Raw genomic sequence first — 18,602 nt, 5'->3', positions numbered from 1 at the left:
TGGTGCTTTCTTGCCTTAAAATAAGAACATGGTGGGGTCTGCCTTGTTCATTCAGTTCAAGTTCAGGTTCTGGCATGATGTAAATCGGCTTTCCTCAAACTAATACCCCCAGGTGTTACTTGAGAAGACTGGGAATAAAGACTGGGAATTTAAGACTTTGGAAGACCATTGTAACAGTTTGTTTTCATATCTGTTTCATAAATGTTGTAGAAACCTGCCTGTAGAAACCCTTGGGTATATAGTAATGAATTTCCCTGAACTGTTTCTGGCAGTATCTGATTGGTTTGCTAATATATTAGTACAGGTAGTCCTCAGTGTATGACCACAATTACGGTTGTAAGTCATGACCATGCCAGATTTTACAACTGTTTCCAGCAGTGTTCACTACATGTGACGTGAACTTAGTGTCCACTATGGAGGTTGGCTTTTTTGTTTTTTGTTTGTTTTGGCTAAAGACAGGTAGTGAATGCCAGTTTCTGTCAAAAATATCATAAATTGCAGTCATGTGACCATGAGATGCTGCAAACATCTGTAAATGTGGCCCAGTTGCCTAGCACCAAAAATGTATTCACATGACCAGGGCAGCCATCCAAACTTCAAACCTGGGTTTTAAGTAGTTTATTTCAGGTCCATCAAAACTACGAATGGTCACTAAGTGATCAGTTGTAAGCTGCTTTTAATCTCTGATTAATCTACTCCTTCATGATTAAAGAATTAAATAAAATAATTAATTTTGATGCCTGCATTGACTAGTTGCAAGAAACCCCCAAGCTGCAATTATTATAACCAAGTGATTAAAAACAGACAAAATGCTGTCTGGTTTTATAAGAAATACAATTTGAGAAAGTGTCTTTATCTGAAGGTGGTAAATCAAATAGCAAAGTGTGGGCAAATACCTTTCCAACAATTTTAACAGCATAAACTGTACAAATGATAGGGTAACCATCACCAGTATATATAAAAATACTATGTGCTTAACTAGTTTCTGCAGAACAACTTCCCCACAAAGGGAATATATGCTATGTTATAGTTCAGACATGTCAAACACAAGGCCCGGGGGCCGGATCCGGCCCGCTAAGTGGTTTCATGTGGCCCGCGAAGCCGTCCTGGAAACAGTGAGGGAACAGCCCCCACTGCCCTGGCCCTGGCCCAGAGACCCTCCTTCTGCCAGAGACCCTCAGATCTGTCCCACTACTGCCCAGGCCTCCATAGTCACCCTTGAACCAATGATATAGAGCTGGCCATACCCACCCAGTAGGCCATACGCACTCTAGCCACGCCCACCCAGTAGGCCACGCCCACCCTGGCAATACCCACCTGGCCCCCCGAGGGCAACCACAATGCTGATGTGGCCCTCAATGACCCCTGCACATAGTCAGTCCCATGCTAGAAGAGGATGGGAATTACATTCTAAAATTTATGGAGGGTACAAGCATAGAAAAGCTTTCTGATCAACGGTAAGCAACAAATAATTCTTTAGATTACGTTTAACTAAAGCTCTTTTATCCGTACTCATGTTGAATGAGGATGTGTGTGCACTTCAAAAATAGCTCTTTACAGAACTCTTTACTTCAAATGTTTGTGCTTAAAATTTGTGCCATATCCTTATCAAGAAAGAAAATAATGCTCAAATAGATAGATATCAACTATGACAGGGTTGTCAAACTCAATTTCATTGAGGGCCGCATCAGCATTGCGGTTGCCCTCGGGGGGCCGGGTGGGTATGGCCAGGGTGGGCGTGGCTAGAGTGCGTATGGCCTACTGGGTGGGCGTGGCCAGCTCTACATCGTTCGCATCAAGGGTGCCTATGGGGGCCTGGACAGGAGTGGGACAGATCTGAGGGTCTCTGGGCCAGGGCCAAGGCAGTGGGGGCTGTTCCCTTACTGTTTCTAGGATGGCTTCGCGGGCCACATGAAACCACTTAGCGGGCCGGATCTGGCCCCCGGGCCTTGTGTTTGACATGTCTGAACTATGAGGATAATGATATTCCACGTTTATGCTGACTGAGTCCCAATTTATGCATTTTTCTGATCAATGAAAGCAGAGTGATGGATGTAGAAGTAGTTAATGGAATAATTAGTTAAATACCATAAACTATTCAAATGCAGCCAAAACAAGACTGTTCAGGTAGAATTCACTGGCACACTAACATTGGCAAGAACTTGCTTCCTTAGTTTATAATCCAATTCAGAATTTCTGCCAGACATACAGTATTCTGTTTATCCTTCATGCAACTTATAACTACTTTCTGTGTTATTTTTCCCCCCTCAGCATTGCTGTCATATGTTTTCCTGACACTTCATTCATCACTTGGGAAGTTCAAGCCAGGGGGAAAAATTGCCAGAGTTATAGCCACCCCCCCCCCTTTTTTTATGTAGTTGTTGATCTTGGAGTTCTTTGGTTTTTCCTTTACTGCTTTCATGTATACTGGCAAAGTTGACCCAGTGCTGCTGGGAGAATTAAAACAGCCGTATCTTTCAACGTCTTTTGGAGCTAAGCTCAGGTCAGGATGCAAATTAAAAACCCAAACCAACTAACATAGACTATTATGTTTCTACACTGACTTTAGCACAGACCTTCCATGTATTTCATTTTAGTGCTTCAGTGTCATGGAATGTACTCCAACAACTTGAGGAAGAGTTTAGAAGTGCTAGTTTCTGCTTTGAATTAGAAATAACTTTGTCATCTGAATCTCAAACTGTAATTAATTTCTCAGATGATTTGCTTGATAGGATGAGATGTATGTATGTATGTATGTATGTATGTATGTGGTAAGATTTTCCGAAGTGTTTTGATTTTCTTCCTTCCTAAGGCTAAGAGCAAGTGACTGGCCCAAAGTCACCTACAGGTAGTCCTGGACTTATGACCACAACTGAGCCCAAAATTTCTGTTGCTAAGTGAAAGATTTGTTAAGTGAGTTTTGCCCCATTTTGCAATCTTTCTTGCCACAGTTGTTAAGTGAATCATTGCCGTTGTTAAGTTAATAACGTTGTTAAGTGAATCTGGCTTCCCCATTGATTTTGCTGGTCAGAAGGTCACAAAAGGTGATCAAATGAGCCTTGGACACTGCAACTGTCATAAATTTGAGTCAGTTGCCAAGTATCTGAATTTTGATCAAATGGCCAAAGTGATGCTGTAAATATCATAAGTGTGGAAACGGTCATAAATCATTTTTTTCCCAGGGCTGTTTTAACTTTAAATAGTCACTAAACGAACTATTGTACGTCAAGGACTACCTGCATTTGGCTTCAGATTTACAGTTTCCCAGTTTCTAGCCCAGTGCCTTTAACCTTTAATCACTACACAAAACTGGTTCTTAGCTTGTTTTTATACTGTGATTAAAATGAAGGACATTCTTCTAACTTTTAGCAGTATCTCATGAGCACACGCCAGGAGGAAAGCTTCTTTATATCATTAATAACATCTATCCACAGTCAGCCTTTTTTTTTAAAAAAAAACCCAAACAAACGTTTTCTAATGGGTGCTAAAGAATAATAATGGTGACTTGTCTACTTTTTCTTTTAAGTACCTAAGTAACTATTCTAAGAGTTGTTAAAGCACAAATGAACAATAACAATGGAACATTGTTCTTTTAGCCTCCAACTTGTTGACAAGAGTTGGTTTAAATGATTAACTGGACAAATTTTGAACAGAATATTTCAGTACTCATTTCACCTTATCAAATCAGATGATGTTTGAAGTTAGTTAATGAAAATACCATTTCAGCTAACCCAGCCATAAAGAATAAAGAGTTAGTTGTATTGCATAAAGTCAGTCAATGGGTTCATTGTAATTGATTAGGGAAAACAACATTGGTTACTATTTTATAGCAGTCAAGTTTGAGAGTTTCTACTCAACAGTAATTATTGTTTTTCCCCCAGAAATGTATTATGGTGTTTGCTGCCTCCTTAATGTAGAGATGGAAAAATATTTATTTGTTGTAACAATGCAACCAATTTTTTCTAGATTTGAACCGGAATGCACTTGTATGCCTCAAAATATAACGTTTTAGAATATTTTGATGCAATTTCACATCCCCCACAAAATTACAGAAATATGCCAGTATTAAGTAATGCTTTCTAAGAAGGTGTATATTAAAGGAGAGGGAAATACACTTAAATGATTTTTATGAAAGTTAGAATGTTTAACAGATTCCTAACAAGAATACAACAATGTACTTAAAAGTCAAGAAAATGAGAAACTAGGTAAAACCATTTGGCAAATTCATTAGACCATCTTTCACCTTTCATCTATGAAGTGCCTTTATAGTCTTAATATCAGTAGGACTCCCCATTTAAAGGTGAGCAGTTTGAGACGGAAAGACATGTGATTAGGATAAAAACCACTTGTAGCCACAGAGCAGAGAAAATACATGGCTTTAACTAATCTTTTAATGTTGGAAGCCTTTTACTATTAAAAGGTTTCCCTAGGAATCTCAAAGAGATTATTTGCCTGTAAAAGGCATTTCCTGTCTTGTGAATGCTTTGAAAAAGAAAGTTGATGTTCCTGCAATATATAGGTGTTTGGAGTAACATAAGGTCCCAGTTCACAATTACGTAGCTTATATAAATGAAGAGATCCTTATGTGCACATAGAAAAAAATGATCCACTTTCAGAGAGAAACCAGCTTCATAAAGGAGACTCAATACCATGTTAGTGTTTCCTTCTTAGAAGGTGGTTGTTTTTTTCCAGCTCTGTGAAAAAAACATTTTAGAAAAATAGTAAATGGCAGGCGATAATAGATCAATTGGTAGGACTGATATTGTTTAGAGCTGGTAACAAGGAAACTTTTGCAATATCCAGCGTGGGGGAGAAATCTAATTAATAATTCTTCTAGAAGAGTTGCTTAGGGATTCTATATTTTAGGCAGTTATGAAAAAGTGTACAGGACTTGAAGGTTTCTGACTATATGGCTTATAAAGACAGCTGAGCCCAAGAAATAGTTTGAAAACTAATATTCGATATATTTATTGTATAGTAACTAAAAATGCAGCATACACTTCACACAGTTACAGTGGTAAAGTCAAGATAATTTACTCACTACCTCATAGTCCCAGTTGATATATTTTCCAAAATACAAGCAGTTCTGTTATAGATACGTATTAAAATAGTTACCCTAAGTTCCCTGTATTAGCTTTCTCTAACCTAGTGCCCCCCTTCATGGATTACTGCCTTGTCGTGGTGAAGGGGCTTGCGTAATTCAATGAAGCTATGAGCTATGCCGTGCAGGGCCACCCAAGACGGACAGGTCATAGCCGAGAGTTCTGACAAAACGTGATCCACTGGAGAAGGAAATGGCAACCCACTCCAGTATCTTTGCCATGAAAACCCTATGGACAGTACTAAAAGGCAAAACGATATGACGCTGGAAGATGAGCCCCTCAGGTCGGAAGGCGTCCAATATGCTACTGGGGAAGAGCAGAGGGCTAGTACTAGTAGCGCCAGAAAGAATGAATCGACTGGGCCAAAGCCGAAAGGACGCTCAGCTGTGGATGTGTCTGGTGGTGAAAGGAAAGTCCGATGCTGTAAAGACAGAGAATGAGGTGGCTGGATGGAGTCACTGAAGCAGTAGGCGTGAGCTTAAATGGACTCCAGAAGATGGTAGAGGACAGGAAGGCCTAGAGGAATGTTGTCCATAGGGTTGCGATGGGTCGGACACGACTTCGCAGCTAACAACAACAAACCTAGTGCCTTCCTTGATTTATTGGACCAAATTCTAAAATCCTCAGTTAGTATCAGGCAGCCTGGGAGTTGGGGAAAAGATGGCCACTGTTACATTTCATTACAAGAGTTGAAGCTCTCACTGTGATTTTCCTTGCTTACAATCCATGTTTATTAGTGATTATTTGGAAATCAGTTATTGCGGCAGTAAGTTCTCCCAGGTACATATGTGATCATTTGGTCTGGTTCAATGTGATGATTTTTATCTTTTTTAAAAAAATGAGTAAAAAAAATCCAACTAACACTGCATTTTTTTCTTCAGTGTTGTACAAAGATATGCATGGGAAGATATCCTTCCTTGTAATCAGAAAAGGAACTTTTATTTTGGTGTTGAATTTCTTGAGCATATTTGATTTTAATCTGGCCAATCAACTGAAAGTTTGGCTGCAAACCCAACATTTTAAGTCTCCTAGTGAGGTAGCCCCTCAGTCAAAAATCCTGGTTTCAGAATGCTAAAAAAATACATGCTGAAAGAAAGCTACTGCACATAAACAGAAAATACCACCAAACCAAGTTTTTTAAAAAAAAATAAATAACATTCCCAGTCTTTTCAAACTAATGCATACAGGAGATGCCAAGGTAAGGCTTGTATTGGCATGACGAGGCATGTTTGCAGGATATTAGTCTTGTGTGTACAGATAAACCAAACCTTTTTCTCAGGGGCAACATGTAATGCTTATTCACAAGTAGTCAGCTGAGAATGAAATCAACTCTGGAATTTAAGGAATGCTGGGCCAAGCAAACAAGCCATGGAATCTAGATCTTTGTGTAGAGACTCATTTTGATAGATGATGTGTCAACACTTTTTCTCCCCTCTTACACTGAAGTATTTTTCTCTGCATCTGTCTATATAAAGATTAGCTGACCTACGGTGGCAGGCACCAGGCTGCTGCTAGAATATCTGTCCCCCAGTTTTCCCTGTCCTCCCATCACATTTACCTTGTGTTTGGATGAAATGATTCTGCTATGTTTCCCTGGCAATGCCGCCTGTGGCAACTAATGGATATGGAAAAATTCATGGCATCAGATTATAAAGTATGGAAAACTACAGGTAGTCCTCAGCTTACAACTACAGTTGACCCCACAATTCCTGTTGCTAAGTGAGTGATTCAGTGAGTTTTGCCCCATTTTACGAACTTTCTTGCCACAGTTGTTAAGTGAATCACTGCAAGTTGTTAAGTTAGTGATATGGTTGTTAAGTGAATCTGGTTTCCCCATTGACTTTGATTGTCAGAAGGTCGCAAAAGGGGATAACATGACCCTGGGACACAGCAACCATCATAAATATGAGTCAGTCGCCAAGCATCCAAATTTTGATCTCATGACTATGGGCATGCTGCAGTGGTCGTAAGTGTGAAAAATGGTCATAACTCACTTTTTTCAATACCATTCAGTGGTGGGATTCGGCTGGTTCACACCAGTTCGGCAGAACCGGTAGCTAATTTTTTGTTGCACAGGGCCAAAATGGACTTCTGGAAACAGCATCCACACAGAGAACCGGTTGTTCACATATTTGAATCCCACCACTTGTACCATTGTAACTTTGAACAGTCAGTAAGCGAATTGTTGTAAGTCGAGGACTACCTCTACAGTCTTTTCTGTCTGCCTCAGTGAATCACATATTATACTACACCAAGTCAAACTTTATATATCACATCCAAAGTGTGAATCGTCAGTTTTGCCCTTATGAAATTGCTAGGCATAATTTCATGTCATTGGCTCATCTAGTCAAGTATTACTCATTGTAATAGTCCTTTATGCCTTTAAGTTCCAATATCTGGGATCACTTAATGAACAGAAAGTACTTGCTTCTACTTCATGGGAAACAAGACTTAATAATCACAGGATAATCCTGTTTTTATATAATAGGAGGATCAAAGTGTAACCATAATTTCCTTTTGGGAGCCTGTTGTTGCTATCTAATAATCCATTTTCCATTTGTGTTAAATCCAGAGAGGATCAGTAATAATGGAACTTTCACTATTTCCCATGTATAAAATAAGCACATGGGGAAGGAGGAACATTAAAGTTGCAGAGAGAAAACACCTGCCTTATCCACATGCTGCAGAGTTGAATAGCTTCGGCATAGATAGATTTCCCCACATTGGGTTGTTCTTTCTGCATAAGAAAGCAAGCTCTATTTTCTGCTTCTTTTTATATTGAAGAAGCATACAGTACGACACATCAAAGACTGCATGTTATCGTGTCTTCAATCAATATACAATGTCTCTCGCTTTCTCTTGCCTGTAGCATCTCTTCATCTTTTTCTTATCCTTTGTAACATTACTCTATTGTTGATTCCGTATTTCAAAAAAGGGGGGGAAAATTCAGATTTGGGGGATAATTTTTTAAATAAAATTCTTGAACATCTAAAAAGTAGAAAAGACATGCACACTGAACTAAAGATTTTAAAGCTCAGATTTATTTATTTATTTTTTACTCAGAACTCAAAATGTTCCATTCCTGATTTGCCTCTGAAACACCTTTTAATGATATAGTGGAGAACACGTACGCTGCAATTGTTAAATCAGTTTGGAAGCGGGAATCCTTGCTGATCAAGTACCCAGGGTCTAGTCAAGTATGCATCAATTGATTTCTGACCAGTCCAGTCCTCATTTTCATTCCCTTCTCACAAGCCGAGACACATATGGCTATGTGAATGTCTTTATTTAAAGGCAGCATGTTATTGCAGCAATAAACTCATTAAAAGGGAAGCTGTGCTCCCACTCTGTGCAACCAGGAATCCAGTTTGCTGCATGTTGATGCAGATTTCCAACCAACTTTTTATAGTGCAGAACAATAGATGAAGGAAGAAGAGCTAGATGGTTGTTCACATTAGTGCAGGAAAGTTAGTTAGCAAGACGGCTTTTAAAAGGGAGATTGAGGTGGGTAGCGACTGCACAGGCTGTTCCCAGAGCACATTTTTTCAGAGGTTGCATGACCTTGAAACAATAAGTTACAATGGGAAATACCGTTTGCTACCTGACTTGGTATCTCTCCTCTTTGGAGATTTTTTTTTTTTTTTTTTTGCAAAAGATCCGTTCCCATAGCTTCAAGTTTACTCAGTGCCTACCCAAACTCTCTGCCCTGCCCTCTCCTAATATTTGATAATTACAATAATATTTGATAATTACAATAAAACCACAAGCTGTTCGAACTTGTGCCTGGGAACTGGCCTTGAGGTTAGCACCCCAGGAATGGGCAAATCATCTGCTTGTCACTTAAATTTTGCAAACGGGTGCAGAATTCAGTGGGGATATTATCTTTTGTCTCTAATGAACTTTGGAACATCACCTCAGGCTTCTCTGGATAAAACTGGCAGTCTGTCGATTGCAGTTGAAGGCAGTGCTGTGTGATTTCAAAAGCTCCAGCAGAATTGCGCTCTCCCTCTCATCTAGTCACATACAATGGTTCAGGCTAACCAACTAATTAGTTAGGTGCTTCTCCAATAATGGGCTAATCTTCTGCAATTTAAAAACTGGAAGAAAAACTTTTCAGTGCAAGGTAGTACAGTATACACCTTTAATCCTGGCACACAAGAGAACAGGTGTTGCCACAATTGCTTCGGAGCAGAGAGGAGTGAAAAATGCCATTGTGAGAGCTAAACCACTTCATTTGCAGCACTGTTTGCAAACTGAATGCTTTTTGGTAGTTACCAGGTAACTGGAAATCAAAGAACCGTGTCAGAGGCTGGGACCTCATGATGAACAAATGCTTCCTCTGCTAATAAAACTTACATCTGCAACAAAGTCATAGCGACTCCTTCCCAACAGAACCATCCCTTCCCCCAAACTCTAGGAAACCTTTCAGTATGGGCAAACTTGGTTTGTGGATTTCAAGGATGGGGAAGGAAACTTGCAAATGTGGTTTTTCTGATTTGTAAAGCTATAAACAGGGCAAGCCGTTTCTTTTTTAAAAAACAAAACAAAACAGAACGACAGCGACACAGAAGTAGAAATTTGTGACCCTGTATCTTCTCAATGCATGAATTTAATCCACAACCATGGATGGTTTCTAATGAATGGTTCTAGGCCTTTCCTATAAATTGAGCTAAATTATCTATCTGGCTACTTGCAGGCCCAAAAAGAAAAAGGAAAGGAAAGTAAGAAAGCAGTGTTGACCTATGGTTTTTATTTTAATCCCTGTTTTAAAAAATAATCACCTACCTCTTTGCAAACAGAAGAGAATATATCCGGTCTTTTGGATCTAAAGTATTTAGATCCTGCCTGGCCACTGTTTAAGTTCTTGAACATTTCTGGAGGCTGACAGGAAGGCAAAACAAGCAACTTGATCATGTTCTTCCTCCTCTGAAGTTCAGATCTAGTTCCTGTGTTTGGGAGATGAGCAATGTTGATCTATCCCATGACCTAAAGATTGCAGTCTAAGAATCATGCAATAAAATGTTTTCACTGAAGTCCAGAATTAGGGAAGTAAAGTTCTTCCTTCCAGTATAAAGCCTGAACTACTGTGGGGAATTTACACCATCAATTTCAATTAGGTCTGCTAAAATGTCAGTGAAATGTAATTAATATCTCTAACTGGGATAGGGCTGGTTTCTTGGCAGCACTCATGTTCTGTATATATTTCTTATGGCAATGAATAAAAATCTTACCTAAGCTTTGGAAATCATCCTAAAATGATAAGATGATGCAATAGAAGAAACAATCGAATTCTAAGAGGGAAAGACTCATGTTCGTGTATTGATTGCAGCACATTCAGTTGTCCATGTTCTTTTATCTTTTTTCAGAATTGTCAAACGTTTAACAGTCTTAGCACGACAGTCGATGACTGCCCTCAGCAGAACCAGTTCTCCCTTGGCACCAGCAGCAATAACACATGGGTCACCAACGTGGACGTCATGCCTGGCAGGACGCCGGCCTCCACCCCTGTGCCAGAGCCTCATTCAAATTCAGAAGAACATCATCCTAACCAGGAAGAAGATTTCTCCTGTGAAGACTCTGATTTCTGTGCTGCAGAAGATGAGAATAGTAGGAAAGAAGTTGAGAACTCCTCATGGAGGGGGAGTGGGACTGGTGGGGATAACATCTTTCAGTTGGGTGGTGAATTAGATATTGAGCAAATAGAAAACAACTGAGAGCACTAAAGGGGGGAGGCTCTGCCTGCACCAAGGCATTTAGTAGTGGCAAACTCACACACGTAAATGCAGACCAGAGGAAGAAAATCTGCATTTTTCCTCTCCTTGGCAAGTGAACCAGAACAAAAAAGCTTTGCCAAAATTTGTTTAGCTTTTTTGAGGGAGTTATTAGAACTACTGTAGCTCTTCATAGAGAAAACTTCCAATATAACGTCAACCTATTTTTTTTTTAAAAAAAAGCTCTGTGGATATATCAAAACTTGAAAGGAAAGACCAAAAGCTCCTGGTCATTTCCCCCCCCAAAGTAAGCTAATTTGCCGCCCAGAGAGTCAGCAGCTCCATCTCCTGATGGGAATGGCATTTGGTAATATAGATAAGCTTTTTCTTTTTCTTTTTTGCTGTCGGCTGATATAAATTGCACCTCAGCTGTCCTTATCAAAGGAGCAAAAAGCGGTGATTAGCGTTATGATTTGAATTCATTTTCTGTTGTTGTTTTTAGATCACCTATTCATAGATCTTACAAAATCTCACAAATGAAATTTCTCATAATATATGTAAAGTCACAATTCTCAGAATCACAGTAGTTTGTTATGGTCTACTAAACACACACACACACACAGAAAGAGAGAGAGAGAGAGAGAGAGAGAGAGAGAGAGAGAGAGAGAGAGAGAGAGAGAGAGAGAGAGAGAGAGAGAGATGCATACCAATAACATTATGAAAAGAAAGCACAATGGATTTTTATCCATACTAGTAAAAAGAGATCTGTGCTTCTTAAGAGGCCTCCTTATCCAAATCAAACATGCACAAGTATCATTTGCAATGCACTCTTACTCATTTTCCCCTGGATCAGATTTAATGGGTTGGATGCACACTTTGATGCATGACCTCTAGTTCATTGTTGTTATTAATTTACTGGCAAGAAGAGGACACAAGCTTTGTCTGGAGAAGTAAAATATTGAGAACATTTTTGCACTCTTGAAATTTCAATGAATAATGAAATTAAATTTATATATATCATTGGTATATAGCCTATCGCATTCATCAGTAGAAAAAAAATTAAAGATAAATCTTGTTTTTCATTCATTACTCAGTATTTAGGTATTTTCATCAAGTGAAAAGATAAAAGCAATATAGACTATACAGTAATTTGTTACTTCTAGCTTCAGTGAATGACAGTGGCACAATAGTGAGCACACATGGCACTGTTGAGTGGTTTGCATCTGTTTACATATGTCACTTTCTGCCACTGCTACCATTGAAGATAAGGATGTATATACTGTAACTAAGAGAAAAAGAAAATTCATCCAAAAGAAACCCACTTCTGAGTGCATTATTCAGCATTTCCATTGACTTATGTCACATCAGGTACTGCTGTTTAAGAGCACCAGGAAGCATAGCTGTAGATTCTAAATGATCTCTCCATTAGTTTTCTTATATTCCCCATCCTTTTTAATAACCTCCCGAAGTCTTGATCGATGTTCCTCAATCTCAGTAACTTTAAGAAGTGTGGATTTTACCTCCCAGACTTTCCAATGCTGGGATTGAAGTCCATGCATCTTAAAGTTGAGAAATCCTTGTCTGGGCGACTGGCTCTGTTTTATTTTGGGCTTGGTCTGTCTTGCTTTTATGATGAGCTTTAGGTTTAGATTTTCACTGCAGAAGCAGTTTACATGGCCTTATGTTAGTTACATTAAGTCTTGTGAGAAAGAGGTCATCAATCATTGCCTGTTGTGGTATGTACAGATTTTCCCACCCTTTCATTTTATGTCCACACTGATTTTGCCGTTTTCATTCTCGGCTTTCAGTTCTGCGACATACTAAATCATATGACATATAGTGTCCCCAAATTCACTCACCATTTTAGCATACATCTTCAAACGATGGAACAAATAATCAAGCAGAACCGGGGTTCTGTCTTCTAAACACTGGAAATTCTGCTCAGCCACAGCTTCAGGTTCTGTTTTTTCAAAATACATCTAGTTTATTTCTAGAAACAATTGAATATGCACAAGTATGTTTGTGTGTACGTGTGTGGCTTTTGTAAAATAAGTCTTGATATTCAGGAGGCTAAATTTTGTGCTCATAAAATCCAGGATAACAGCAACATGACAGAAATGCACTCTTCTAAGCTTGATGCAGTTTTGACTCGATTGTCAAGATATCTAAAGTAACAGAAGATTTTATTCAATTATAACGCCAAGCCATGCTTTTAGTAACAGGCAAACAGACCTTTATTGTCAAAGCATGCAAATCTAAACTGCCAAAAATGGTATTTCTCCTCTAAAATAAGATTATAATCCATTATCAGCCTGTCTCTTAACAATTGTTATTTGGTTGGTAAGCACAAATCATAGTTTGCAGATTATGAAACAATAACATGATTTATTATGAAGGAGAATGGAATTCAACTTTCCTAGTGAATTGAGTGATTCTTGCATTTTATATTTCATTCTAAGGAAACTTGATCATATAGCTATGTAAACAGGGACAAATGGATCACAGTAGGTAATGAGAAGAGTTTTAGACTGCATCTATTCAATGCTCTGCTTGACTTTCCATTATATTGCTGGAACATGTGTTTTACCACCATGATGTTCAATACATATTTTAAAATAGCCTTTCTCACTTTAGTATCCTCTAATACATTGTGATTATAATTCCCTGAATTTACAGCAACCATAGTTTAAGTTATGTGGATAGTAGAGGCTCTGGGTTTTGCTATAACAATAATACATTTTCCCTTCCACTTCTTACTGCTTACTTTGAGCAACCAACAATTATAATTGAGCACATAATGACACAGCCAAGTTATTCACTTATGAATGAAAACCAGTCCTTTCTCTATAAAAGAAAAAATGAAGAGATTATTTCTTAAAAATGCTATCCTATTTTTACATTTTCCCATAATGGCATTAGTGCTTATGGCATCTAAAATCACAGATCTCACCAAAGCTAAAGCTTTACATTAGCTCATTTAAGCTTCATTCAGTAGGTTTTGTTTCTTCACATGTTCATTTTTGTTATTTTCTGTCTGAAGCTTATATGACATATAAGCCATATGTTTATGCGTATGCAGATACGCAAGTGAAAACAAATGGTATTATGCAAGAATTCTATTTACATTCTGGTGCCACGGAATAACTTGGTGGTCTTTATGAAAAGACTCTCTTCATGCTTGCAAAATCTGTTGATTGCAAACTAAGTTAATATACATTGCTTGTTTCAGAAACAGAAACGTAATGGGCACGTTTTCATAGATTTGAGTTGGACTTAAGATTTTGTTTTTATAGTTTGGGCTGAGTTAGTTATTTTTAGATCTCACTGTGGGTTATCAGGAACATGACAGATCTGGAGGTCTTCCTCCTCTTGTGTATCTCTTGTAAAACCTCTTGCTGCTTTTTGACCCTTCCCTACAAATTTTATCAGGTAGTGGCTTTAATTGTGTAACAATGTTATTATGAACGTTGAATGTTAGGAGTTCTGAGAAAATCTGTTAGGTACATTGCATTCATGTAAAATGTGTTTGGATTCATCATGGGCACAAAGCTCCTAAAATTGTACTTATACCAACCTTCTGTAATTGCTGAAGGTTTTGGTTTTCACAAAACCATATTCCAGTCCTTCCTCCAGTTTGAGAGTGCTTTGGTGTATATACGTCTAGCTGACTCAAAGCCAAAGCCAAATTTTGAATTGTTAAGAATACCAATTTTTCCAAGGCAAATTTCTCCACTTTCAGACTTCAGTTCCATAGGTAATGTGACTGCTAAAGTTAATCCTTCCTGATCAAATGAAAGCTTATAAGGCACACTGAAAGAAGATGCTTGGCAATTACACACACAAAAGAAGAATTTGTTTTTTTTTTCTTTTTCCTGAATTTTACTCTGCTACAAAAGTATTAAGATAGTTTGGTGTTTTGCTTTAGAGAGACCAACTTCTGTAGCCTAAACACTAAAGCTATTGCTGCTGCCCTTCGCAACACCACTCCAAGGAATCACATTTTCTTCTTGAGAATTTCTTCTTACATGGAAGACCTGGAGAAAGAGTGGGTGGAATGAATGGCAGAGCGGTTGGATAGTACAGTATTTTGTGATAAATGAGAAAGAATAAAAATATGTGTGAGGCATGCAAAGTCATTTTTAACTACAAGTTGCTTGCAGCTATTCGTGAGGACAGAACCAGAGTCACATGGTGCTATAAAATTTGCCCTTGTTCAAGTGATATCCAAGCTCTTACTAGAGAGGTAACATTTCTATTGAGTGTAATAATTAAATACATTTATGCTGTTGTTTATCAGCATGTTGTTTATCACCTGGGTATCACTATGGGCAAAAAATTACAGTGGCAAATAAATCATCTTTAATTATTGACATAAACAGAGTGCAGTCTGTAGGGTATATGCATGTATGCATACCACGTTATTAGATGCAGGTTTTGGTTGTATAACATCTGGACAACCAATCAGGTGGCTATGGCCAAAAGAGCTTACTCAATGCAAATTTGAATAATAGATTTGATATTCAAGCTATATGTGTATCATCAGAGATCTGTTGAGCAGACCTTGAAAATTCCTACATGGCAAATTGTAATAGGCAGTCAAATGGATTATTATTTAGGCTATTAACTATTTCAGATACAGCATATTGATCTATATTTGTTACCTGCGTAGCTGTTCCTAGTTTTTTCTTTGAAAAAAAAGCACTCTGTGCAAATAACAACGTGCAGCATTTTGCTGTGGTACTGTTAAAATAATTGCAAATTTTGGATCAGATCCATATCATGATTGTGGTTGTATATATATTTACATCAAAGTAAGTGAGTTTGGTGTGACTTACTTCTGAGTAAATGTGTAGGGTTGTGCTGTAAGGTATCTCATTAATTTCAGTAAGTGGTGTCTTCATTTCATTTAATCTGGATCCTATCCACTGGATTTATTTTCCATTTTATTACATGGTTCCATCAAAATTCCCTCCACCATCTTGGATTATATATAGATTTTGTTTTACTAAACATTACCTATCCTCAGAGAAATGGTTGCCTGTCTGCTGTGCACAAATATAGCGTGTTCTTTGCTATAACATTTTCACTTGGAAGTAATGATAGCTAATCACAGCATTTTTATGTGGGCTTGCCTACAGAGAGTACATCTTATGCCATTAACCTTACACTTTTTGAGATAGTGTACCAGCTTTCACCTACATACATCTTGATTAATGACAGTTTGCTTTGTCTTTAGTGCTATAGAGGCAGCCTTTTCTTATTTGGGGTTTTTATGCATATAAGGGCTTCTAAAAAAACAAAAAGGGCTGCAACCTATGAGAAGCTAAGTACACAGAGTAGGAAAGGGCCCCAGAGGACCACAACCCAACTCTCCTAGCTGTAGCTTAGTTTATATAGCTGCAAACTTTCTTTGCCTTAGCAATGATGCTTCACTAGCAAATGGCCTTACAGTGAACACATCTGCATACTTACAATATACTGTTTGCCTAAGATTAATCCCAGGTGGCGTTTCATTGGATTGCATTGGGTTTGGTGTTGTATGATTTATGTATTGAAACTGGGTGTTTAAAGCCTTGCTTCTTCTTTTTAAAAAAAATAGAAGCAAAATGTTATGGAATGTATGGATGCGTGTACATGTATGTATGGGTGTATATATAGATGAGACGTCTGTGCATGTATGTACATTCACACAAAAGTAAACATCTGAAATATAAGCTTATGTTTACAGAAATACTTTTGATGATAACATACAGGGGTGTGCTGTTCTGAATAAAATGTTCAGCTGCATCTATGCTTGGTCATATCCACTGAAAAAATTTATTGGATTCCTATAGTGGGGAATCTTTTGCTCCTGCCGGATTGGTTAGTTTACTGAAACTAGCTCATATAGCAGGTTTTGATCAGGTATATTGACTTTTTTGTGAACATTTGCTACCATCGCAACAAATATTTTTATTTGCTAAGCAGTACATTCAAATCAGCAGGGAGACGGACGACATCTTAGTTGGCACCTGGATCAATCTGTACTGTGGAAATGTAATGACAACAGCAATAAATGTCAATCATTTCCCCCCCTTTTTTTTTTTAAAGAAAAAAAACGTTTTTAAATGCAACTTTTATGGAAGGGTTTTGTCCTATTAGCACTGATGAATGTTCTTATAGGGAATGTATTGTAGATCTACAGTCATTGCTATTTAGAACTGGTTTTCATAAAATGTTATATTTAATTACACACTGAAGAAAAAAATAAGGTGAACTAGATGTATCTCTGCATTTTACTGTAACTTTTCACAAGTAGCATAGTTTCTTTACCCCAATAATAATTGTATTACAAATACATTTTAAATACTTCTTATTGAAACAGGATTAGAGAATATTTTTAGAATTATAGCAATTTTTTCCAGCGTTTTATATTTCCAGTGTCTGAGAACCAATGAATCAGAACATGATGGCCAAAAAGCCTTTGAAAATCCATGAAGTCTAGCAATGTTTAGCTCCAAGGGTGTGTGTGGGTGTGGGTGTATACACACGTACACATGTATGTATGTGTTTTTGTTCATGGTAATTGCACAGATGCAAACATATTGACATATATACAAAGTCAGCTCTGTAGTTGGTGTTTGTTCAAAATCTAATGTTGGTGAAGACTGTTCCCTGACATGAAAAATTTAAAAAAAACTGCTGATTTGTACTCTCTCAAATGACTTTATTGCACTATAGAGCAGCGCAGTCTCAGGAATTTACTTGTTACTCTGTGTAAATAAAGCTTTCTGATTCTGTAACTGCTACTGAGCACTATTTTTTTTTCTTGTGTTATGCTATTGTTAAATGTATTCAGCTGCTGAAATGGTGGGAATGTTTTCATTGCGCCTCTCTATTTAGTAGGACTGTATTTTTTGAATATACCCCTTCTTTAGCATATTTTTAAAATTGGTCGTATTAGCTCAAAGCACTCCATAAAATTATACAATGAGATGAAGCACATTCTCTTTAAACTTAATATTAGTCTGCATAAAAATGTTGAGAACTGCCAAAAGAAGCATCACGTTGATAGAATATTAGTATAATGTCAGAATTACAATAAAGCATTTGCTGTATATAGTTAACAATTTTAGCAGCATTATAATGAGTAAGGAAGGAAGCCAGTTCAGTGTACAGGTTTTTCAGATAGACCAAACAACAGTTTAAAGTTATGACAGCAATAAAAAAGTGACTTGTGACCAGTTCTCACACTTACAACTCTTTGCAGTGTCCCCATGAACACATGATCATAATTTGAGTGCTTGGCAACTAGCATGACAGTTGCAATAACCTAGGTCACGTGATCACCACCATCCCAGACAGCGTCCGACAAGCAAAGTCTATGGAGGAAACTGGATTTGCTAAATGACCTCATGATTCACTTCATACTTGCAGCAAAAAGGTCATTAAATCACTTAACAACCACATCACTTAGCGACCAAAGTTCCTGTCCCAATTGTGGTCTTAAGTTGAGAAGTACATCTAGTAGTCCAATTCTTGTCCTACCTTAGTACAAAGCGAGCTGGCCAATCCTCCCAGCCCTAAGAAACAGGCAATGACCAATCAATTCTGAAATTTTCCCAAGAAAATTGCAGCGACTTGTCTAAGTAGTCACCAGAAGTCAGCGTTGAATCCAAGGCATAATCAGAAGAAGTGGAAGGGGGCTAGATATGTTTTTTCCCCTCCTATTTTTGCCTCATTCTTTCCATTATTAAGAGAGGTTCTCGTAGGCAAGCTAAATCAATCCGATTGTCTTCTTGTTATCCAC

General features: G+C 37.9%; 1 protein-coding gene across 2 annotated transcripts in view; it reads left to right on the top strand.

Moving 5' to 3' along the window:
• Window positions 1-17,595, top strand: part of FAM53B (family with sequence similarity 53 member B) — a 147,327-nt gene extending 129,732 nt beyond the window's left edge. For both annotated transcript variants that reach the window (XM_083364527.1, XM_083364526.1), the window contains exon 6: window positions 10,469-17,595. In XM_083364527.1, coding sequence (XP_083220653.1) covers window positions 10,469-10,816 — 348 coding nt within the window. In that variant the 3' untranslated portion in view covers window positions 10,817-17,595. The remainder of the gene's footprint in view (window positions 1-10,468) is intronic.
• The last annotated feature ends 1,007 nt before the right edge of the window (window positions 17,596-18,602 follow it).

This window comes from Vipera ursinii, assembly GCF_947247035.1.
Source record: "Vipera ursinii genome assembly, chromosome: 5".
NCBI classification, from domain to species: domain Eukaryota; kingdom Metazoa; phylum Chordata; class Lepidosauria; order Squamata; family Viperidae; genus Vipera; species Vipera ursinii.
Note: the sequence above shows the minus strand (reverse complement) of the source record. Positions and strands in the feature narration are given on the sequence as shown.